General features: G+C 39.0%; 1 protein-coding gene across 2 annotated transcripts; it reads left to right on the top strand.

Annotated features, from left to right (window-relative positions):
- Positions 1 to 1,332: 1,332 nt before the first annotated feature.
- Positions 1,333 to 23,442, top strand: LOC308059537 (suppressor of tumorigenicity 14 protein-like; the record flags this gene model as incomplete). Of its 2 annotated transcripts, XM_080377030.1 has the most annotated exons (16): positions 1,333 to 1,442; positions 2,112 to 2,236; positions 3,151 to 3,218; positions 4,223 to 4,404; positions 4,500 to 4,538; positions 5,283 to 5,502; positions 8,295 to 8,434; positions 9,905 to 10,002; positions 10,946 to 11,058; positions 12,024 to 12,157; positions 15,929 to 16,036; positions 17,087 to 17,206; positions 17,829 to 18,012; positions 18,711 to 18,982; positions 20,541 to 20,677; positions 23,284 to 23,442. In XM_080377030.1, the coding sequence occupies exons 1-16, from the start codon at positions 1,346 to 1,348 to the stop codon at positions 23,440 to 23,442; spliced, it is 2,196 nt and encodes a 731-aa protein (XP_080233156.1). In that variant the 5' UTR covers positions 1,333 to 1,345. The 2 variants fall into 2 exon arrangements, with proteins under 2 accessions (XP_080233156.1, XP_080233157.1); XM_080377031.1 differs by lacking the exons at positions 1,333 to 1,442; positions 2,112 to 2,236 and adding an exon at positions 2,268 to 3,067.
- Between the last annotated feature and the right edge of the window lie 321 nt (positions 23,443 to 23,763).

Raw genomic sequence — 23,763 nt, 5'->3', positions numbered from 1 at the left:
CAGCAGGCTGTGTGGGTAGCAGAGAGAGGTTGTTGAAAAAAAATAGAACAAAGCAGCCTGTCTACAGTTGTAGTCTGCATTCCTGAGCTGTGAGGATTGCCTTCCAGTTATTCCCTTTTGTATTCTCAGTGAGGTCTGTGTTGGGGTTGGGTTGTTCCCTTTTTATTTTCTGGGGCTGAGGTTTCTTGGGCCTGTTTTGTTTTTCTAGGTTTTGTTTTTGTGCTTTCTCTTTCCCTCAACATGTATAAAAGATGTTATTTCCCCACACACATCCTTGATTTTTCTCTTTTACATGCAGAATACCCTGAACTTGTTGGTTTGCTCACTTAAAACTGTTTCTGATTTCAAATAGGAAACGTTAACATGACTTGCTTTGCAATTACATTTATTCTGTGGTACCAGGGCTTGAAGCTGGAAAACTCAGATGGTCTGTGGAGCTGCACATTTTTCTCAGACATATTTCTGTGGATTCCACCAGGTGTTCATTAGAAGTTGCCTCATTTACCTTGCTCTGAGACTTTTTACCTGTAAATTGCTTGCACATCCTTTGCATTGTATTGTAAATTATTTCCTACTCTTGTATTTCTGAAAGAAGTAACTGATCTGTTCTCAAATGATGGGATCCATATCCTACTTAGCCAGTTAGGAAAACAAAGAGTTACAGTGATGGCAACTTTTCCTCCCCACCTTCTTTGATTGCAGATCAGCTGGCTCCAGCTTCAAGCAGTATGGCAAAGGCGACAGGAGAGAAGCCTGGTGTGCATGGCAGGGAGAGCAGCACGCTCTTCTGGGTTATGTTTAAAAAAATAAGTGAATTTAGGAATTTGTTATTAGGTTTGTCAAAAGGCATTTGTCAAGGCGTCATGAAACAGGCTTTCCCCTCCAGCCGGGTTTCTGTGTACAGCATACCAGCTCCGTACGACTCTGAGCAGACTGCAGGGCAGGTAAGAGACGCCAGCTAAGCTTTACAGTAGGAACACAGTAAATGATCTCTCTGCCCACTTTGGTGTGTATTGACCTCTGTTCTTTGTATACAAACTACTCTTAACCAAAGCGATAACAATTTTTCCCCCCACTTACACAGCTTGAAATTCATGCCACAAACAGGCAGACAAGAAACATGGGGTTTGTGTGTGACACAATTGGTAGCACAGAAGATATTATCTCAGTTTAAACCTCTTTAAAAACTGAAAGGCTAAAAATACTAAAGTACAGTACAATAGTTCTTCTCTTGTTGTTTTACTAATTGATGCTTTCTCATGTCTTTCTCTAGGAAAGTCCACATATTCACTACTGCCCATCCTACCAAGAAGGCTTGTGTCAGAAGTGCTGTTTCTTCAAACGGATGAGGTTGTGTTTCTGGAGAAGATGGCTTCTAGGAGTATTACCTATAGTTTCTTTAGCAGTTACAGTAACCGTGCTAGTCCTGCACTATTCATTCTGTAAGTGTTCCTCCCCAGTATGGTCTGGGTGGGATGGGTATTTTGCACTGTGAATGTTTAGTACAAAAAGCTCTGCACTAGGCAGCTAAGCATGTAATGCGTGTCTAAACTACTGCCTTTCCCTTCTCCTTAATGTCTTCGTTAAAGCAACAAAGTGCATAATAATTAGCAGTTGGTAGTTGCACAAGAATAATGAAGGCATATATTTTATCTCTAAATTTTTTTGTCTCTGCTTGTGCATATCATCATCGTTATAACTGTCATCTCTACCAAGAGCGTATAGGATTAGCTGTCTATATTCTGTTAGCTTTTTCAAAACAGAATGTGTATCCAACCTATGCACGCATCTACCCAGACCTCAACACATAGCTGTTAAAACCGTACCTCTTCAGGAGGATAGCGCTACAAAAAAAGGGAAGTTTAACAATTAAAGCTTCCTAGTAGAAATGCCTGTCTGAACCGGTAGCTCAGTCCTTCCCTTCTGGGCATTGCTCTGTCAATGGGACTGACTCAGCGCGCTGTCGCTTCCTGCATGTTTCTTTTAATAACTAATACCTATAGATGCCAAGAACAATACATGCTTCTGCAAGCTTCTTGTTCCAGAAGCTTTTCTGTAATGTTATTAGGTGTGCTAATTCTTTTTTATCCTTTCCCCCCCCTCCCCCCCAGCTCCAGCCTTCTCTTTTATTTATATTGGAGGAAGTGTAGAAATTCCTAATTTGACTTACACAAATGACTTCAGTGATCCCAAGTCACAGAAATTCCTCCTGCAAGCAGAAGCAATCGAAAATTACGTAAGTTCCCACTTAAGTATAGCAATAATTTAAGAATTATTACATAGTCAGACTCAGAATAAGGAGAAGATTCCAGTTAGTTACAATCTTTTTTTCCTTCAAAACAGTAAGTTTAAAGCTAGCAGGTGCCTTGGCAGTGTACAGCTTTAGGAATATAGCTAGACAGGTGGGGCTGTGTGTCTCATAGTAAGGTCAGCATTTTCTAGGTAATGAATCTGGGGGTTTCAAGGTTATGGACAAATTATTTTTCTTAAAGGAATTTGAAGTGTGTTTTGTTTCATTTTACTCAAACACTCTTCCTTGCTACATCTTTCTCTTTGATTTTTTTTTTTTTTAATTATAGTTCCAATTCAATGCTTAACTTTTTGTTTTGACTTGTTTTCCCTTATCCCCCACAACAATGCTTGCTTTCTTGCACTTCTTATGTGAATTCTCATTTGTGAGATCAGTACTGTTTCCTGGGTGCATGTGAACAGCACTCTTAAACACAAAGCAGTTCTCTGTTAGCCTGTATTTCCCAAAAGAGCTAATCTGGTGTCTCAAAGCTGCTTTGTGCACAGCCAACACAAGTTGCTCATGTCCTGATTATATGCCAGAAATTTAAAGATTGGAACAAAAATATAACAGTATTCATAAAGGCTTCTGTTTCATGGCTAATTACCGAGAGTTATCTCAATGGTCTTGAAATGTGATGTGACTTAGAAGTAATTTTGTGTGTGCGTGAGTAGAAATGAATGCACATTTATGATCCCTATTTGATATATTTTGTGAAAATATGGATGGATAGTGCTTGTAATGTGAGTGGGTGGTGAAGAAGAAAGGAAGAAAAAGGTAAATACTTCATAGTATAAGAGATGGTATTGATGCTAAAATGTAACACTTTATATTTTCTTTTATCATTATTTCACTGTCAGTTTGCAGAAACATATCAGTCTTTGTCCTTGGGAAAGTACTACCTGAAGTCTGTAGTGGCTGCTTTCAGGTAGGTACTGTTCCGGCATATAATACAAATTTGAGATATTCAGTTGTATTTGTCTTACCTTTTTTAGTTAATTTTATATTAGTTACCTGGAAGAACATGCAGCTCTCTATAACAGAGCATGAAGAACACAGAAATGCACTTAAGTGTGTAAGCTAATAGTGTATCGTCTGTCTTGCCCTGTAGAACCAGTGAGAGAAATGAAGTCTGATTAATTGTTCCTTGGTTCATGGATTGCTTTGTAGTCTATTCATCTACTTTTGATTTTTGAAATCACAGTTCAGCAGGTTTTACCTCTACCGCTTGCAGAATCTTATTTTGGTTTTGTCTATATAAATGAAGTTCCTTGAAAGGCTCAAAACAAAAATTAAAGGTATAATTTTGGGCAGGGCACTCTACTTGAGCTCCTGGTGAGAAATATAAATACATTGAGCAGATGGCTACTACTGTCCTGGTAGTCTCTGAAAACTTCTGAAAGGTCGCTCCTTAGGCCATTTTGAACAGAGGAGCATGATAGGCGGTCTCTTTGAATCACTTAATAGTTTGTAAATGTGCATATACATATTGCTTGTTTCAACAAGAATTCTGTGAAACGTCATATCAAATTGTGGGCATAAAATTATATTGTCATATGGCCCTAGTCTCAGTTAAAAACTATTGAGGAAAATGTGTCTGGAGCTGTAATATGATCTTAGAAGTGTATAATTATACAGCAGGGATGGAAACATCCAATTCCCTAAAAATTATGGCAAGGATTTTCTGTGAGGTATAATTTTTAGTCTCAATGTGTAACTGTTTAAGGAAGGTATTTTCAAGGTTTTTCTACTGTATAGAGAAAACAATCATTAAACAGCAGAGCTTTTTGCCACCATGTTCAGCTGCAACTCTTCATGCAGCCGTTCAACTGGCTATGAAAGTGTGCAAGCCGAAACTGCAGACCAATGGAAAGTCTGTCCAAAATACTAATTCAGGTGTATTTATGATGTATATTTTTTTTCTCTCCACAGTGAAGGAGAGTCTGGACTTCGAGCTTACTACTGGAATACATTCTGGGCACCACAAGATATGGTTGCTTCTCTTAAAAAATTAACCTCAGTGGAACAGAAAGGAATCAGTAGTAAACAAGCAGCTCATATGTTCAGTTCTTCTGGGGAGCAAAATTTTGATCTTGTTGCAATAGAGCTTTTTGGTAACGATGTACCTGTCATTTAATACCTATTCTGTCTATTTTTCTGTCTCCAGTTTGTGTCTTTGGCTTGTGTGGCTGACATTATTAAATTTCAGTTTCAGATTCGACAGAATATGATGTGATGCTAAAATCAGGTGATTATGCTTCAATCTCAATATCACTTTTTTGGGGGGAGGGGAAATCATGTAACAGAAAAAGGGCAGTTTCCCAGTTGTTCTTACATCTGTAGGGCCTAGGAACCAAACCAGACTAGGGATCTCCCTGGCCTGTGTTCCAAATAAAGTCTGGAATGAAAATACTTCACAGCTTTTATTTTGATGTTCGAACTAGAACGGTTGAAATCTAATAGTTCCCACTGAATTGCAATGTGGGTCCTTTTCTTGGCATCTTTTAAAAGGCTACTATACAAAATTATACACAATTTATTTGCCTTGTGACTAGATAATCTTGGTTATTCATAGTTGGTGATCAAAGACTGCAGAGCTTTAATTTGCTTTGCTTTGTTTCTTCATATCAAGGACGCCTTGAGACTGACTTCATGTACTTAGTGTTGTAACTGTGTGGAGAGGGGGGAAGAGAAAAAGGCAAAGGAAGCAGTGGGTTTCAAGCAGAGATGGTAGCAGTTGCAGCCGAGTTCCCCCCTGCTTGCTGAGCGTGCCATGAGCTGGTGGTAGTGAGGCATTGTCCTTCCTTGGCCAGAGAAGAAGTTGATGCAGCCTGGTAGGGAAAAGGGTTGTAAAGGTAAGGGGGGAAAAAGTGAGTAGAGTAGTCAAGAAGTGCAGGTAGGCAATTGTTACCACCTCTTTGGAAATTTTACCCAATAATTTATCTTTCAGCTTAACAGTCTTTCAGTCACTGATCTAGCTTCTTTTGTATAGCGGTATCCTTTGACCTGTATGCCAAGCCAGGTGACAACAGGACTTTAACTCTGATGAATCCCAAAAAGACTTTTTATCAATGGAGGCTGCGAGTTCCTTCTAACTATGTGGTGAGACTGGTAGTTATCACTGTGCATGGTGTCACCCCAGAAAGCTGTGCATCACACCACCTGTCAGCATATGATTTCCTTCTTCCTCTGCAGAACAAGATCATTACAAGGTATGACAGTACAGAGCAAAGATGTTTTGTTGATCTGGAAACTCTCTGAAACTGTAGCAATATCAAATTGATATTAAACAGGTTCCAAAAATACAAGACTCCAAATAAAACTTAATTAAAAATCTTGTGTAAGGCAATAAAAGGATCTTCCATATTATCTGCCTCTGCAATGAATTAGAGTCATAGAATATCTGGAGTTGGAAGGGACCCATAAGGATCATTGAGTCCAGCTCGCTGCTCCTCACAGGCTACCTAAAACTAAACCGTGTGACTAAGAGCATTGTCTAGATGGTTCTTGAATTCTGACAGGCTTGGTGCCACTTGCTGGACCACTTCCCTGGGAAGCCCGTTATAAATTCCTGTGGGTTTTGCTCTACATCATGACTATTTTTTAATGGTTTTGATTTCATACAATTACTGTCACAACTCAAAAAGATAGACTTAATTATTTTTTTAGAGTATTGTATTCTATTATTTTTAGAAAAAAAACATGGTTTAGAGCAGGGGTTCTCTCTCCTGAATATGTTCATAACAGGGGTGTTGTGTTTATGGAAGGCTCTGTCCTCAGAGCCCCTGTGTAGTCCGTTTGCATAAGTGAGATCAGATGATATTTAACCTTCAGTGGCCACACTGCTCCCACGCTCCAGAGTCAAATTTCATGTTTGGACATGTTATCTACCATGAACCTGTCTTCATTAACAAAATAAACAAACAGGTTTTAGAATCTGAGGATGGATTATTTCAAGGGGGGGGTGGTATTTTATTATTTTTTATTTTAAAGAACTTTCAGGAGGAAGCTAGCTTGAGCATGCAGATTCAGTAGGGGTTTAACCTGTGAAGGGGTGGTCCTCTTCAGCTCTATTAACAGACTTATTTCTCTCCTTATGCAACACGACGCAAAAGAATTTGCCATTGTGAGACTGTCAGAAGGCCAGGCACAGAGTGAACGCAGGGTTTTTGTAAGGAATTCGTCTCAGACTGTAGCATAGCATGAAGAATCCCCTTCATGCATCTGCTCTGCTGTTGATTATGGGTTATTGCTGGGCCTGTTACTCCACTGTGTATTTTTAGCAATGGTTCAGATTTTTCGGAACCAGAAATGTAGAGTAGGCATGAAAGCACCTGGAAGCTAGTAAAACCAACACAGGTGTATGATATAACAGATTCAGAGAACACTGATGCAATAAGCTGTAAGACAGAAACTTCAAGAATATGCATTGATGTCTATCTGTCGAAGAGCCAGAACAGAATTTGGTGACTGAAATTACATTAAAAGCCTGATGGTACCTCCAGAAAAGTTGACTTTTTGGGGTTACTTTTATTGCCACCCTCTCAAATGTGTGGCTTTGAATAATGCTTATTAGTTTTCTACTTAAGCTAGAGCCAGCTCATTACATACTTGGGACACGTGCAGTAGAACTAATAATAATATCTCCAATATCCATGACAGCCAGGAATTACTGCATTATAGCCATGATTCCCTGATGTTCAGGTCTAGGATCACACGTAGTGACTGAAATGATTCTCATCAGTTTCTGTAAACTGCAGTAATACAGGTGTTCAGTGACAAATATTAAGAGTGAGCTGAGATTGTGAGGTTTACTGCAAAAGTAGGTGTCTCATGAACAGCTCTTCTCGTATGTGCTTGCCTTGCTGTTCTGATGGTGCTGGGACAAAAGGTACAGCTAGAAGATAAGCCAGGATATCAACTGGGTCAAAGATCAAGATGCTAAAACATTTCCATATGGCAGTGCAGAGGGGACTCAGATTGTTCATTTTATAAGGGATTTGGTAAGTATTATGAAAAAAAAGGAATTAATAATGTCTGCAAAAGGGAGGTACATTGCAGATCCACCCTATAGAGTCTCATACAAAATGGGAGCAGGAAATAGCCTGCTAAAACAGAAGACTACTTTTGGTTTAAGGTTCAAAAATTTGACTTTAATGCTGCCATTCTGGATTTCACTGACATCTAAGAACTTGATGTAGGGCTGTGATGGAAATAGTCTGTTACTGTGAGGTCTAATCTCTATTGCTTTCATTTGCTGTGCATAGAAAAAAAAACTGTTAGAAATTTTTCACATGCAGATTTGTAAATTAATGAAAAGAAATCCAAAATATGCTGTGGATTTCAAAATGGAATAAATATAAAAGTGAATTTACAGATGCAAGTATGAGTATGTGCAAGATGCATGAAAGAAGACTTTTCAAAATAAAAGTGGGAGTAAGTTTGCAAGCTCGGGATATAAATTAACTCATCATTATTTAAACAAAAGAACAATAAGAAGAAGTAGTTGCCATGCATGGGGCTTCACATCTTGTGTGACAGCTTTTGTGACGTGAAACCAAGCTGAATGTTAACAGATAAGAAATGCTTTGGGCTTGTTATCTGTTGCATAGACGCTGCTCAACACTGCTGCACTGGCATTCATTGCCTTTTCAGTGCTGCCCATTATTTCTCAGTGCTGCCCATTACTTCTCAGTGCCACTATCATTACTGAAGTAGCATAATCTGTTACTGATGCTTCTACAGGTCTGAAAACTCCAGGGCACCTGGCAGGCAAGAACACCTGTGATGGTCCCCCTGAGTGACTGAGCCGCAAGGCTGGGAAACTCTAGTGCCTTCTCTAGCATCCATTGGGGGGAAGAATGAAAGGGAAGTGGTAGCCAGGGGAATACTCCTGACTCACAGATGATCAGATCAGTGGTACTTCTGCCCAGTTTCTCAGCAAAAATGACTGGAACATGGGAAACGTTTTAGGGTTTTTTATGCAATTTTGGTAATATTTCAGGTGGTGTGGACCTGGGGCCTGGATTCCTCCTGTGGTACGTTTAACTTCATCAAGTAATGTGATGTTGCTTACCTTCTCACTGGACCGAAGAGAAGAAAGCAGCATATTAAAAGCTCATTTTCAAGCCATTCCTAAAATCAGTAAGTAATTAATAGAAACAAGCATCTGATGTAAGCACACTTATTCCTGTTGTTGCCTCTAAAAAACCAGTTGGTATTGCCTGAATGAATCTGGGGAGAGGGAATGCCGGCATGTAAGTCAGGGAATTGTCATTCCAATCCACTTAAATAAAAAGTCTGAGAACTGAACAAAGAATAAAGAATGGTCTGGGAGACTTTTTGTCTTCCTGACTGCTACCCAAGCCATACTTCCCAGACATTACTCTTACTACATAGGTAATGCTGAGGAATGGTAGCAGAGCAGCCAGCCAGGTAGCACCACAGGCACTGTATGGCTGGGCAGAGCTAGACGGCCCCAGTAACAGAGCAGCTCTTCTTACCAGTTTTGGCCATCTATCCCCAGCCTGAGGAATCTGTGTTTAATGAAAATGGAAAACAAGAGCAAACACTTCTAATAAGTCTTTGATCTTTTTCTGAAAACACTGTTCAGTGTAGTTAACTGTGTAAGAAAAAGTGTAAACCCAAGAAGTATATTCCAAACCTATGGACTACTATGAATTTTGCAGTTCTGGGTGATCAGTGAAATATTCTTAATAACAATAAACTGTAGTATTTTACAGAAGATATAGGGGCTTCACAAGTGAAAGTTTAGCCACATTTGGTAAGGTCTAAGTGAAAGAATTTTGACAATTAAGTGAGTAACTATTTTTTAGCTTGTGGAACAAATAGGGAATAAACTTCTCCAAAGCTTACACATTTTGGCTTGTGTCTCTGTGGGTGCTGCTTAGGCAAATGCTCATCCTGCGCACATTACAAATTGGAATTGCTTCATTGTTCTGAAGATGGGCACTCCAAATGACGTATAGCCCACTTTCTGCCACAAAATTTTACTATTTTAAAATTTTCTTTATTTCTATTATACACAATTTGCATTTACTATGTTACCAAAAGGGAACCAAAAGATTAAGGACTGTATATCTAGCAGAGTTCTTGGTAGAAAATAAAACCTCAAAGGTACTGTTCAAATGTGGTATGAATTTTCAGACTGAGAACTGATACACAAACTTCCTGCTTTACATGACATTAGAGGTTTCAGTTCATTGAGCTGATTGCTTTTTAATGTTTGAAAATGTTTACAGAAAGGTCAAGTAAATTGGAAGGGCGAGGTTTGTTGTGTCCACATTTAATTGCTTCTTCCACATACCGCAAAAGAATGTTTGGGTTGTTTTTTTTTAAAAAAAACACCTTCAGTTAGAGGTGCTTTGTATTTATCCTTAATTGTAATTTGGTCCAAAAATAAGAGAAATTCAGTCTGATGGGGAAGTGGAAGTTGCATGATTTTTCTGTTAATACGGGCAAAACATGAGCTTAATACTGTTACAACCCATTCTTCTAACTGTACATGGGGAAGGGTTCTAGCAAGTGGAGTAGGCTATGCACTTTAGCCCAGCTGAGATAACTGTGTTCCTTGCTGATATATTTCTCTCCCAGTGTGTGGTGGCCATTTTATCTCCTGGAACGGGACACTGAGTTCCCCTTATTACCCGAGTTACTACCCACCAAACATTGACTGCAGCTGGATCATCAGAGTAAGTGCTGGGAACTCTTCTGAGCAGTGGTGACTTTGCTTTATGTGATATAGATGTTGGGAGAAATGGCTTTTGAAGTGGGCAAAATGGAAGGAAACGCTAAGACCACTGCACCTGATGACTTCTCAGGCACCCGTCTCTTTTCTGTCCTATGTACAAGTGCCAGTTATGGGATGGAAACATTGCCAGCATCCAAAAGTTTATTATCCATGAAAGAAACAAAGTGATGAGTAAGACGACAACTCCTAGCAGTGAGAGAAAACTGCTAATAGTCAGGGCTTTGTTTCTATGTCAAAAAGAAAAAAGTCATGTAAATCTTGCCTCATATGACGTACCACACTGTATTTCCATGAATTCTGTAGAAACAGGACCCTCTCCAGCTCCAAATCCTTTGGCAGGATTAATCTGCTTATGATTTTCACAGACTTCCTGATGTGTTTATCTGTTGCTCCATTAAGCATTTAACCACTTTTTTTGACTTTCCCTTGAAAAGGATGCTCTTCATATCTATGAGTTGGTAACAATCTCTACCTTTCACCTGCTCAATGAAAATTATTAGCAGCTTGTAGCACGAAACTCTCATCTATGTGCAGGAAAGGGAAGAAAAAGGCTTCCTAAAACACAGAGATCATAGCTAGGGCAGTTGAGTGACCAGCTGCCATAGATACCTTAAATCTCTTATCTGACCAGCTGAAACACGTGGCAGTACAAACATAGCGTGAACCTCAGGTACAGGGCTTTGTGCTGGCTCCAGGCAGGCTTACACTCCTTTATCTGGCACAGCCTAGTCAAAGTCTTTTAGTTCTTCAAGGTGCCGATTTGCATAATAAAAAATGCAGTGGTTTTAGCCTGATAATAAGTAAAACAAGATTAGCATCTTAGAAGCACAGGCCAATTCCTTCTGTAGATGTGTGTGTCAGGATATTTATCCTTTGATTTTTAGGCACCATTGCCTGGCTACAAGCTCTCATTAAAAATCCTTATAATACAAATCCAAGAGAAGTCTCCAGGGTCCAGTAAATGTGATAAAGACTGGTTAGAAATCGATGGGGTTAGGTGAGTAAATACACTATTTTCAGACACATTAATTTGCATTTCAGTGTTCTGCGCAACATACTGTACTTAAGAAAAAATGTCTTGCCACTTCCAGTGCAGAAAGATACATTTCAACAAAAATTGGCATGCTTCCACTGAATTTCAGTAGGGTATTGTTTTTAATCCTGCCCTGAACATTTGTCATTACATTAATTAAAGCATCCTGCTTTTCCTACCCTGTTAGGCACTTACTTTGTTGTTCCCCTTAAGAGCAATGACATAGTAAACTGCAGGATTTTATGCAGCTGCAGCTGAACTGTAAATTCCTGGCAATGGTCTTGACATGGGGGAAGAGCTCGTGTCATGTGAAGTTTCATTTTCTATACTTCTTACTTTTTAGTGATTGTAATTGTTTTCTGTAAATAAGAAAAATTGCAATGTATGTGCTTAAAACAAACACCACTGCCCACCCCTCAAAAAAAACCAACAACAAAACAACCAAAAAACCCCAACAACCAAAACCCCAACCAACCAACCAAATCAATCAAACCTCCCAAAAACCAGCATTCAGAATAATTTGTCTCTTGGAAGGACTGTACTGAAACAAGAAACAACTGTTGGATTTGGCTGTGTGATTCCATTGGTGGGCTTTGGATTTGCAGGTTTAAATGGGAAATCTGAAATCAAGCATGCTTAGAAGCTGCCTGTATTTATGAGGTAGAATCTGCCATCCATTATCTTGCTGTATTTTGTTTCAAAGTCTGCTATTCCCAGAAAAGTTGTGGAGTAGAAGGCCTTTAGAAATAGGCTAACATTTCTGTTGGGCTGTTTTTAACCCTAAAAAAAAAAAAAAAAAAAAAATCCTGATCTTTATTGTACTGTTTTAAAGATTTTTGGCATTGGTACCTCTCAGTAGAAGGAGAGGTAGCTGGATGGTAATTATCAGTTTGGTTAGAAATTAATTATTCTCACTTTTGCCTTGCTAGATACTGTAAAGCTCTTTCAGAAAACAACAGAAACAGAGAATATGGCTATTCTGTCACCATCAGCTTCCATTCCGATGAACTGGTCACCCACAGAGGCTTTTATATTGAATACAAAGCCTTCAGTCACACAGACCGTAAGTGAATAAGTACATACTTTAATTTCTTAGGAGAAATCTTCAATAAGCCATGCTTGACAGACCAACCACGTACTTTTTTAATTAACCTAAGGGCAAGAGACTAATGTTTAAAATGTTATTATGTATTTAATTGAACAAATAGATGTACAAAATTAGATAAAAGATACTTTTAGAAGCTAGTACTTATTTGCTAACTTCTAACAACACTTCTGTAAGTAAAAGTAAAATTTACCAATTTCTGCAGATCTAATTATTTGACATTTTGCTAACATCTTAAAATAGCCAAGCTGCAACATGAAAGTAGTATGGCAGAGAGCCTCTAGGCATAACACTTTTGCCAACAGGACTTAACCATGAATAATCAGTCGTCTTTTTAAAATCACAACTCAGCGTGCTCTGGATCAGCTTCCAGGTTTAGGCACACCATTGAAGTTTTCACTGGGAGTCAGTAAGGACCCCTTGCTCGCAAGTGTTGCAGAAATATGGCTGGGTTTCTTAGAGCCCCTTTCCTGACTTCCCATTCTATGCACTTCTGGATCAGTGTTAGATTTTGGGAGGGCTTCCAAAGGGTGGAACAGAGATTTTCAGGGGATACACGTATTTACTCGTGATAATCTTTAAAAATGATACATCTGCGATACATGGTTTGTAAATGCCTCCCCTTCCCTTTACCCAGTGAATATCTAGGTGGCTAAAATTCTGTGTGATTTCAAGAGATTAGTTCAGTTGTGAAACCTCTTCGGATCCTCACCGTGCTTGACTGAGTGTAGTACTGTTCCTTGCTGACTTAAAGTGTTTATGAGATCTCTGGCACAGATTCTTGCTTCATGCCTTTCATGAGAAATAAGTGGCAGACTTTGTGGTCAGCCATTCTATAGGACTCAGATATCTTCAGGGATTTCTTCTTCCACCCACATGTGTCTCTTTCTACCGAAAAAAGTTACACACTCTGCTGTGTTCTATGGTTACTCTGGTTACTGCCTCAAAACCAGTTCAGAGACAAGCCAAAGCCCCAAAATACTTTTTAACAGAAAAAATCCCCAGTCTTTATCGCATGCACAAGTCTTCACTTTCTGCGTGCTCTGCTCTGTTTCTAGCACTGAGGCAGCAAGCAGATGGCTCAAAGTCACGTAATCAATCCTTAGTCACAATTTTAAGGAATCTTATTAAGACTCACCAGGAGGGGTAGATTAACTGTGATGTCAGTATCAAGTCGATGCAGTAAAGACATTTGTGGAGGCTATCTGAGAGAGCAGCACGGATTGAGAGCACTGGTCTTCCACTACAGCCTTGCCTGTAGCAATAGTAAGAGGGAGGGGGAAAAAACTTAATAAATTTAATTTTCTGTGTACCTGCAGTCACCTACCTTCTTGGTGGGCTTCTTGCCATTGTTGGGAGCCTACAAAAGCATGCTTATTAAAAATCACAGGTGCTGCTCTGATCTGACCTGGAAAGCATGACCTGAATAACTTCAGGGAATGGTGAATAGAACACAGGGAGACTCCTGCTCCGAGCTAGGCTGGCCGCATAGCATGTGCCTCCCCCTGGCATCACATGCAAGGCAGTGAAGAGGACTAAATGACTTTAGATTGGAAGTGATTAAAGAAATGTGGGACAAATGCGCTTGGTCCTTCAATCTGATTTAACTGTTAATTTGCATGTGCTGCTAGAGGGGAAAAAGTTTAAGTTGGCTTGACCTGGACAGAAAGAGGAGCTTTTAGCTTCTTATCCTTCCATACATTACCTATTTTTGGTTTTTTTGTTTGGTTGATGTTGGTTTGGTTTGGTTTTTTCGCTGGCACATCTGAAAAAGTGGAGGAGAACAAACATTTTTTATATGTTGCAAAGAAACACCTTAGCATCAATACTAGTTGTTAGCTAAAGTGAAAGAAATACTTGGTGACAGGCTGTCTCATAATTAGTTTGCTAGATTTGAAAAGTGTTTGATAAAGCACTTATTCACATCAGACATGAAGTTGGACTGTAGTAGTACAGAGGCGAATTTCTGCAACATTTTAGTGTCAGAAAATTTGTATTTCTAGTACTAAAGAGAACCAGTTTTAACTTTTTTTTCATTCCACCTCCCCCACCCCCCAGCCCTTCTTAGATGCTCCTGTGTAAAATACATTACCTTAACAAACTGAAGAGGTGTTCACTATCGGTAGTAATTATGTATCTGTGCTAAATCACTTTCTACCCTGAGAGCGAGGCAGTGAATGTGAATTTAATTTTCACAGTCCATTTAGGTGAATATTGATCCATGTAATTCAGACAGTTCGATAAAAATCTTGCACAGATTATGCCAAGTAAAATAACATTTCCTTTTTTAACATTCAGTTTAGTTTATAAATGACACCAGCTTTGGGGTTTAATAGCATTTTACTGTTCCTTCATGGTGCAGTCCTATGTTAATGCATTTAGACTGTAACAACATTCCTGGTGCCATTAATTTCCTATTTTTCTAGCTCGTCCTTAGATGTGCAGGTAGAAAACGCATTCCTTCAAGCAATCAGTCTGAAGGCTGCAAAGCTGCTCAGGTGGTGGTGATGAATTAGGTTGTGGTAGGGCAATTATTTCATATTTGTGTTCTTCTGTAAACAGCTTGTTCCAGGAAGTTTAAAGACTGGCTGAGATTACCTCTAAAATATTGGTAGCTATTTTTAAGATCACATGAAGGATGTGGGTGAAGATCTGAAAGTCTGGAGGAGAAGCTGTGTAATGTATCTCTTTAATGAGTGGGAGAACAGAAAAACTGAGAATTTTACACCAATTTTACAAGTTAAGCTTCCAAAAATAAAATAAAATTAAGCAACAAGTAGTCAAAGTAAACTATTTGTGAACAGTGAAAAGGTATTAAAAAATGGCATGGAGTTGCTTTTTTTTTATTTATTTTGTTCTTTGCTGTGAGGGTAAATACAGGGGAAGTTGTACTTCGACACTGCCATGTGTGACAAACTTATCAGTAAGTAAAGGAAACATGGTGAGAACAAAAACAGAGAAAACTGTTTCAGGGAATGATTGCCAATGACTCATTACAAAAATGAAAGGATAATTTTATTATTGTTCTGCCACTACCTGTTATGGAATATGTCATGATTTTTTGTGTATGTGTGATTTAAATGATGGTTTAGAGAAGATGTTTATGGAATAGGGAAAGTGCTATACAATAGAAAGAGGGCTGTATTTTAGAGGGATGTGTTTATAAATGATCCTGACAAGCTGGAGAATGTATATGGAGAAAATGATATTTTATTTAATAAGAGTGAAATCTGAATTTAGGTAATCAAATAGGCATGTGGATTGTGTAAGTTGCCTTTCTGCTGAAAAATGGCCTGGGGGTGATAGTGACTCAAAGCTGACCTGAGGGGCAAACAAGTCATAAAATTTTCTGTGTATGTTTGGTGTTTCATTGTTTTTTAAAGTGTCATGCTAGGATGTAAGACAGGAGTTTGAAAAGATCTTCCCAGTCACTAGTGGGAAGGGTTCAGCTAGAGTACTGTATCCAAACTGGGCGCTGCCCACCAAAGATAGGGAACAATGAAGGGATGCCAAAAGGAGTGACCCAGAAGGTACTCCAAGGTCAGAGTGCAGCGCAAGGTAGGTAATGCAACAAGCCTCTCTGACACTGGAGGCTATCAAAGCCAAGGTAGACTAATATCGGGCAGAGATTTCACAGTAACATCAAGGTGACCTCTGGCAGGGGGTGTAGCACATGGCGGCTAGCCAGCTCTTGGGACTGTAAAGCATTTACAGGCCTTTCTTCTTCAGGCTGTAATCCAGAACAGCTGAACTGTGGTGATGGGAAGTGTAAGCAGCAGCATAAGGCTTGCAAAGATGATGACAGCTGTGGGGAAGACAGTGATGAGAATGACTGCTGTAAGTACATATTCCTAGCTATTTTCCAAAAGATGATGGAAGGCAGAAGCAGAAATATGCTTATTTTAATGGATAAATGCAGTATTTCTAAGTATTTTTTCATAGCATGAAGTACAACTTTCATAATAGTGAAAACAAAACATGTAGAATATAACTAGCTCTTGGGAGAGTCTAGACAAGAAATTAATGAAGCAAAATCCAAGATAAGAGTCATTTTATTTAGATGACCTAACCATAGCTTGCAGGTGATCCTGTCAGAAAGCACTTCTTCCCAACTTCTGCCAGGTCGGTACCAAATAATATAAAGGAGACAGACATAATAGCCTTGGAACCTTTGCCCTTTGCCACATGCATGGTCTTTTGGTGATGGACTTTACTGGTACTGCTAATGTCTCCCCAGTGACTTGCTGCATTTTGGCTTTATATTTTTTGCCTTGCTTTGAATCTTAGGTCCTTGAGGTAGGCAGAAGTATGTCCTTGTTTGTTGAAAAAAAAATACCCTTCATGCTGTTTAGAGGTCATTGTAAGCAACTGATAATAAGAATGAAAGTGGTGGAAGCCCATTGTGGAGATCTCTCTCAGGACTGCCACGTAGTAAACTGTGATAGTCCTTAGCCAAAAATTTCTTGGAGGGAGGTATAAAGCTCCTCATCAATTTTTTTCAGCTTTCACTTAAAAAGGTTGACTTCCAGACTTTGAAGATTTATAATTTGTAATGCCAATAGTCCTGGTGAAGGTGAAAACAGATCTCACGAGCCTAGCTTGCTCAGTTGAGTTAAATAAGATGGTAGTGAGGATATCTGAAGGCTCTTCTGTCTTTTTTCTCATGGACTGTGGAGTCTGAAATGAATGTGATCATTAATGAGAGTGGAACTCTCATTCCCTCTGTCCCCTCTCCAAAGAGGGACCAGTTTGCACCAGTACAGACTATGACTTCAAGCAGAATGGAATGTGTAGCTTTGAACTTTCACAGACTAGGTGGAATGTGCAAGTATTTTTTAATAATTTAAAACCGTGGCTCCAAACATATGATACTATTTTCTCTCTCAGCCTACAGAAGCTGCTCCCCTTATGCGTACAAATGCCTCAATGGAAAATGCTTGCTGAAACCAAATCCTGAGTGTGATGGGAAAAGAGACTGTGCAGATGGATCTGATGAAATGAACTGCGGTGTGGTAACATTTATTTAAAAATTAGTGAGTCTTGAGAAACTGAGTCAGAAATTTGTGTTATGGTCAAGCATTATTGGATTGAGAATTTATTAAACCAGATATGAATTAAAAAAAAAAAAATGAAACTCTTGGTAGCATCTGTATGAAAATGTTTGCCTTGAATTTTGCTTTGATTCATTTTAAGTCCACTGATCCTATTCTGTCTGTGATGACTTATTTCAAGCAATGCACGCTTCCAAGCTAAGCTGGTAGATCTTAGTGCTTGAGCTGAAAGAAATGCAGTCAAAGAGCTCTGTATGTAAGGAGGGAAAAGATATGAGATTTTATTCAAGTGAACTTTTGGAAATGCCCCAGCATAGTATTGTGCTTAAATGTCTGTTTGAGTTACTAACCCTTTAGAAAGCTATAAGGGAGGACAGGCAATGATTGCTTTATTCCTGACCTACCCATTAAGTGAAAATGGGCAAGTACCCTTACCTTTTTACCAATTGCACAGTAAGAAAATAGGTTTTTTTCCCCAACATCTTTGAGGTCCATGGATAAAAGTTTATGTATTAAGCATAGCAAAGTGAAATGACCTTAAATTTTTTGTTACTATTTTATTCAATTATTTCTATTAGCTTGTGGAAGACACCAGCTTAAGAAAAACAGAATTGTTGGAGGTGAAGATGCAAGATCTGGAAAGTGGCCTTGGCAAGCAAGCTTACAGATGGGAGCACATGGCCACGTATGTGGCGCATCTGTTATTTCCAATAGGTGGCTTGTATCCGCTGCCCATTGCTTCCTGGATTCTGGTTCGGTGAGGTAAGAAGACGTTATACTGTTGTAGAGTATCTGCAGTTTAATAACCTTACAGTGGTGCTTTCAAAATTCTGCGGCAGCTATTCCTTGTCTAGATAGGCTGGCTCTGCAACATGATAGCACTATACATGAACCCTCAATATTGTGTTCTGCTGGCTTCAAGGGTCCTAAGTATCTGAAGCAACTATTTTGCCAGTGAATTCTGCCTGGTAAAACACACTTTTTTTGTTAGATATAGGGTAAATACTATTTTTTAGACAGTTCTTTAGAATTTTAGAATCACTTTTAGAAGGGATTTTCCAAGTAGAAGCTATGGCATTTTCTCTCAAGAAAAGGACTCTTTGCTGATAAGTGGAGAGTAAAACTCACCAATGTTCAGTTTAGGTAGTGTAAATTGAGAAGACATGCCTCCTGTGTGTGGCAAGGAGGAAACAGAATTTAATGATACACTTCTGACTTCCAAAGCATGGTGCATTGCAAGGAATTGGTCTTGCAGCCCCAGGAAGTTATTATTTTCAAAATAGTAAATAAAAACATTACTTAACGTTTTAGGAGATTATAGTGAATCTGTCTGCTGAAGTGCTATTCTACTCCATTCGCTTTGGTTTTGATGAATCTCATCACTGAAAAGCAGATAAAATGGAGTGAACTGCCGCTGCGTTATTTTCCAATGGGACATTCTAAAAACATTTTCTTTACAGATACTCCGTTCCTTCAGGATGGAGAGCGTATATGGGCTTACATACTATTAATGAAAGGAGCAATCGTGTAACTATGAGATCAATCAAAAGGATTATCGTCCACCCGCAGTATGACCAATCTATCTCAGACTATGACATTGCCCTGCTGGAAATGGAGATGCCTGTGCTCTTCAGTGAGCTGGTACAGCCCATTTGTTTACCCAGCACCTCTAGAGTATTTGTTTATGGAACTGTCTGCTATGTAACTGGCTGGGGAGCCATAAAAGAAAATAGTATGTTAATTTCCTGGATATACTTCTTGCAAGTTTGGCTTAGTTTTAAACTCTATCAATGAAATACTTGTAATTTTGAGAAAAAAATACCTGTGGTTTAATTAATAGGTGTGTAAAAATCTAGAAAATGTCCCCTTAGCTACAGCCTGTGAATTCTGAAGGTTTGCTTGGGTGGCAGGTGATAAGTGACAGTATGCGTACTCAGGTGTCATAGACTATTGGAAAGCAAACGACTATAGATTTACAAAAGCATACCCATTTTCATGCTCATGGCTCATCTTTACAGGTAAAGAAAACAGCAACTTGCAACTATTGCAGAGAAAGAATTTGCCTCTAAGGCTGTGTTTGGCAACAGGGCACCATGAACATCAATATTTGCAGAACTGCTGTGGAGGAATTTTTTTGTGTTGTCTGTCTTAAAGGCAATTTCATGTATGTCCCATGAAGAGTTCTGCTTCTGTGCAGCTGGAAGCAACATGCTGCGGTGGGGAGGCAGGAAAAAAGCAGATTTGGAGAGGGGTGGGGGGGAGCCCACAAGATCTTGGCCCTGGCTCAGCATCATACAGGAGCCAGCTCTGAAACCTGGGCTTAGGCAGCTCCTCAGCATCACAGTGGTCCCCACAGTTGTGCTGAGACCTAGTTCCTCATGTTTGATCAGAAGCCATATGCTATGGTAATTTATGTGCCTTTAAATCTTTTTTTTTTAAATCTAGATAATAATGCAGTAGCCTACCTGAAGCATAAATGGCTTTACAACTGATGCCTTCTTACAATGTCTTGCTTTTTGCAAAATTATGTAGGTAATATTTAAAAGTTAACACCATGGCATGTGAAAAAACCCATATTTTTCTATCTTACCTGTTACATTCCCAGCCAGCCCTCAGAGCCGAATGAACAAACAAGCCAAAACCCAATACTTCCTCTAATCATCCAGGTATTGAAAAGGTTCTGTTCACTGTTGGGCCAAAACATGATGAGGATACTTAGTTCACAATGACACTTTATGCCAATACTATAGTACAGAATTAAGTTCTTTGTGCCACCTGTGATTTACAGGTTTGACTTTTAAAAATTATTTATTTTTCCCCTCTCAGCTTATTTCCTCAGCTCCTTTCCTAGAAGTGAGAGGATGGAAAAGAATGTCAAAATTTCATTTAGTAGCACTTGGACAATGTTTGGAGCACAACCATAGTGTAAATAACAATGAAAATCTTTGTTCATAATTTGAAATATTGTTCGAAATTGGCCATGCTGTGTGGAATCCTATATTAGAGTCATAATTTGCATGGCTTTTTTACTACTTTCTGGCAGAATGTAAAGATAAAGACTAAGGAAATGGAAAGGTGGTGCATAGGGTTCTCTGTGTCTAGGTGGTAGTGTAGACAACAGCTTCCAAAAGCTGAGGGCAGGCAGCAATTAAAGAGAAGGGAATTACTCTCCCATCATCAGCTGGCTAGATTTTGAATTTGGTGAAATTCTCTTTTGTTTTGAGAAGCAGTATCTCTGTTAGAAATCTCTGCCACCATAACCTCTGCAATATTCTCATAATTTTTTCTAGGTCATCTTGCCAAAACATTGCAGGAAGCTCGAGTGAGAATCATTAACCAAAGTGTTTGCAACAAGTTGTATGATGATCTTATCACATCGCGAATGCTGTGTGCTGGAAATCTTAACGGTGGTGTTGATGCATGCCAGGTAATGTGTAACTTGTTGAAAAAACTATAGAGGAATATTTGCTTTCATTGGAAAACTGTTCAGAGTTGTGGTATGTTTGTGGTTTGGTTGTGTTTAGGTGTTTGGTTTTTTTTCTTTAGTAATAGCGAGGTGTCACGAGTGTATGCTTAATTTAACATAGCAGTTAAAGGCTCTCCAAAACAAGGTAGTAAATTTGGCTTATATAATCTCTGAATCTCTTGGGAAATGCTGCTTTGCAAAGACAAGGAGTAAAATGTATCAAAAAGAATTCTCTTTCCTCTTTAACAATTACATTTCCCGTAAAAGAACAGAGATGTAAGGATAAAAAGAAAAAAGTTAGGCCCATCTCTGATTTTTGCTAGTCATGTTGATTTTTTTTTTTCCCTTTTTTTGATGTCTGGGTGTGAGATTAATAAAAATGTCAGAAGTATGATGAGTAATGTATTGTTACAGGGAAATACAGAGGGCAAAGGTAAGCTAGGTTTGGTAACTGCGACATTGCCTTTTAGTTTGAAATGTTCATTCATGTATGTAATAACAAGTTTCGATTACATCATGGTATCATAAGCTGTACAACCTAGTTTATTTGCACACATGATCAAAAACTGTTTGGATGTACTTCAGCTGTCTTGACTCTGCCCTCTTTCTCTTTCCCTGTTATTAGACTAGCTGTCTACTTTATTAGTATTCAAACTTATTATGATGAATATTCACTTTCAAAATTCCCAACATGGTTATTATACCAGTTACTGTGTAAAGGGAGAGAATTTTGTTACTGATGTTAGACTGTGGTAATTCGACAGAATTTTTGTGTAATTATATAGATTTTACTATTTTGATGGAATAGGGTAATTTTTTAAGATCATAGCTCATAATAGGTCAAAACTCTTTATACACAATAGACTGTCTTCAGGATCTTCCTGCGGTCTCAAAGTTCTAATTCAGTGACTTATTGTTTTTGTTAATTTTGTGTGTAGATTGTCTATAACCTTAGACCTTGGAATTGTTTTGCTAAAACATGTTGGCTTAGAGGCTTGCTGTTCCTCCAAAAACTGTGTTGCTTAAGAAACGCCCTTGAATCTTTAAATGGACATTTTAACCAATTTGGCTATATACCATACTGGTCAATCCAGTTTCCCAATATAATATGCTGTGTTTGAGTCCTCTGGGCTTTTAAGTTCTTAGTCTGGGTGGCATCTTTGTCATGATTTTCTGTCACTAGTAGATTTCCTGTGCAGTGCTTGAGAAGAATGATGTTGGCAGTTCAGGAAATCCCCATAACACCCTGAAACTACTTTTACTACAGTTCCAGACTTGTGGGCACCCCGATTTGTTTCTTCATGGACACATAAGCTGTGTGTGCACTGCACAAGTTACGTGAAGTTTCCAGACTCTTTTCATCTTTAGAGGATGTGATACTTGCAGTGAGATAAAAAGCATTTAGTCATTTAGACTCTGTTTTCTTATCGCTCTAGAATGTTTTTTGATCTTGGTTCCTCTTTTTAGGATCTGTCCTCTCTCCACCAGCGTACAGTCCCTTTGGTCTTTCAGAACTGGTTGTGTAATTGGCTGGACTACGTAGCCTCCTTTCTCAAGCCACTTTGACATCAGCCTCTCGGATTATCAAAATTGCCACTATGACAACAGCCTGAGAGACAGGAAGAACTGTTCTGGCTTTTTTTCTTATTTCTTGATAGTTTTGCTTGGTTGGGTGATGAAGGCTTTCTATTGTTATGCTTTTCTCAGTCCGTGGCTTTCTTCTGACCTCTTCCACATTTCAGCTCTAACTGGGGGCAGCAAACAAACCCCAGGGTCCACTTGGAGGCTGCCGACTGCCTTGTAGACATAAGGCAGAGCTGCAGAGATGAGCTGCTTCCAGAACTGCTCAGGCTTCCGTGAACTGGTTTGTTCGCAGAAGGCACACAAGGATGAAACAATGAAGGACGCAAAGCATCTGTGAGCCCAAATGCATCCTGATCCTGTACACTGAGCTAAATGGGAGATTTATTTTCCTACGTTGCTGTGCAGAGCTGCCTGTTCCCTTTGAGAACCCAGTTCTCATTTGCACATACTTTAATCTTTGTTTCTTCCTCTTCCTCTGTGAATGTAGACACCGTCTTGGTTATGAAACTGCTGATAATATTTAACTGTGCTTGTTTGTTTTTTTGGTTTTGGGTTATTTTTTGTTTGGGGACGTATGGTATCTTTCTGTTCCTGCTTATAACACAGTGTAAGAGTTCTACCTTCAACCTGTGAACCATTTATGATCAAATGATAGCAGAATTCCCACTTTTCATCCCTGTTTTCTCTCCCCAGTCAGCCTGTGATCAGTTGCTTTATGAATCCTGTAATGGGACATTAGCAATGAGTAATTTTTTAAGCTTCTTGCCATCACTTATGTTGATTAGTATGCTACTTCGTAAGTTAAAATAAATTGAATAAATTTGACAGCTAGCTAGGTATGTTCTATCCAGAAATAAGATTCTAATATTAAATTGTAATTTGAGAAAGAGGGAGGCAGGTATTTATTTAATAACCTAACCTTGGTTACAGTGCTGTGTGTGGGGGGGTGCATACACTAATGGCTGAACTCCCTTTCATTTTAGGGAGATTCTGGAGGTCCCTTGGCCTGCACAGGAAAGGGAAACAGATGGTACCTTGCTGGCATTGTAAGCTGGGGTGAAGGATGTGCCCGGCGCAATCGTCCTGGTGTTTACACGAAGGTGATGGCACTTTATGACTGGATTCGTCAGAACACAAACTGATGTGCCAAGCAGAAAACACAGATCATCTCACTTGTGAAAGCTGTTTCCTACAGTAGTCTATCATCTTCATCTCTGATGATATAACATGAAAATGCCATTGCCTGTTTCTTTGTGAAGGAATGCACCTTCTTAGTGAAGAAACTATCACTGGATTCATCTTCCTTATCCCCAGCAGCAGAAACAGCACTGTCTTAAAACTAAATCAAATGGATTAGGCAAAAACCCAGCCAAACCTCTTTTCTGCAAATCTTCTCCCTTCCTTCCACCTCCCTTGCTATCTATATATCTATATACATTTTCACATACGCATATCTGGCTATT

This window comes from Falco punctatus (genome assembly GCF_963210335.1).
Source record: "Falco punctatus genome assembly, chromosome: 2".
In the NCBI taxonomy this organism is placed as follows: domain Eukaryota; kingdom Metazoa; phylum Chordata; class Aves; order Falconiformes; family Falconidae; genus Falco; species Falco punctatus.
This window is presented reverse-complemented; position numbering and strand designations above follow the sequence as displayed.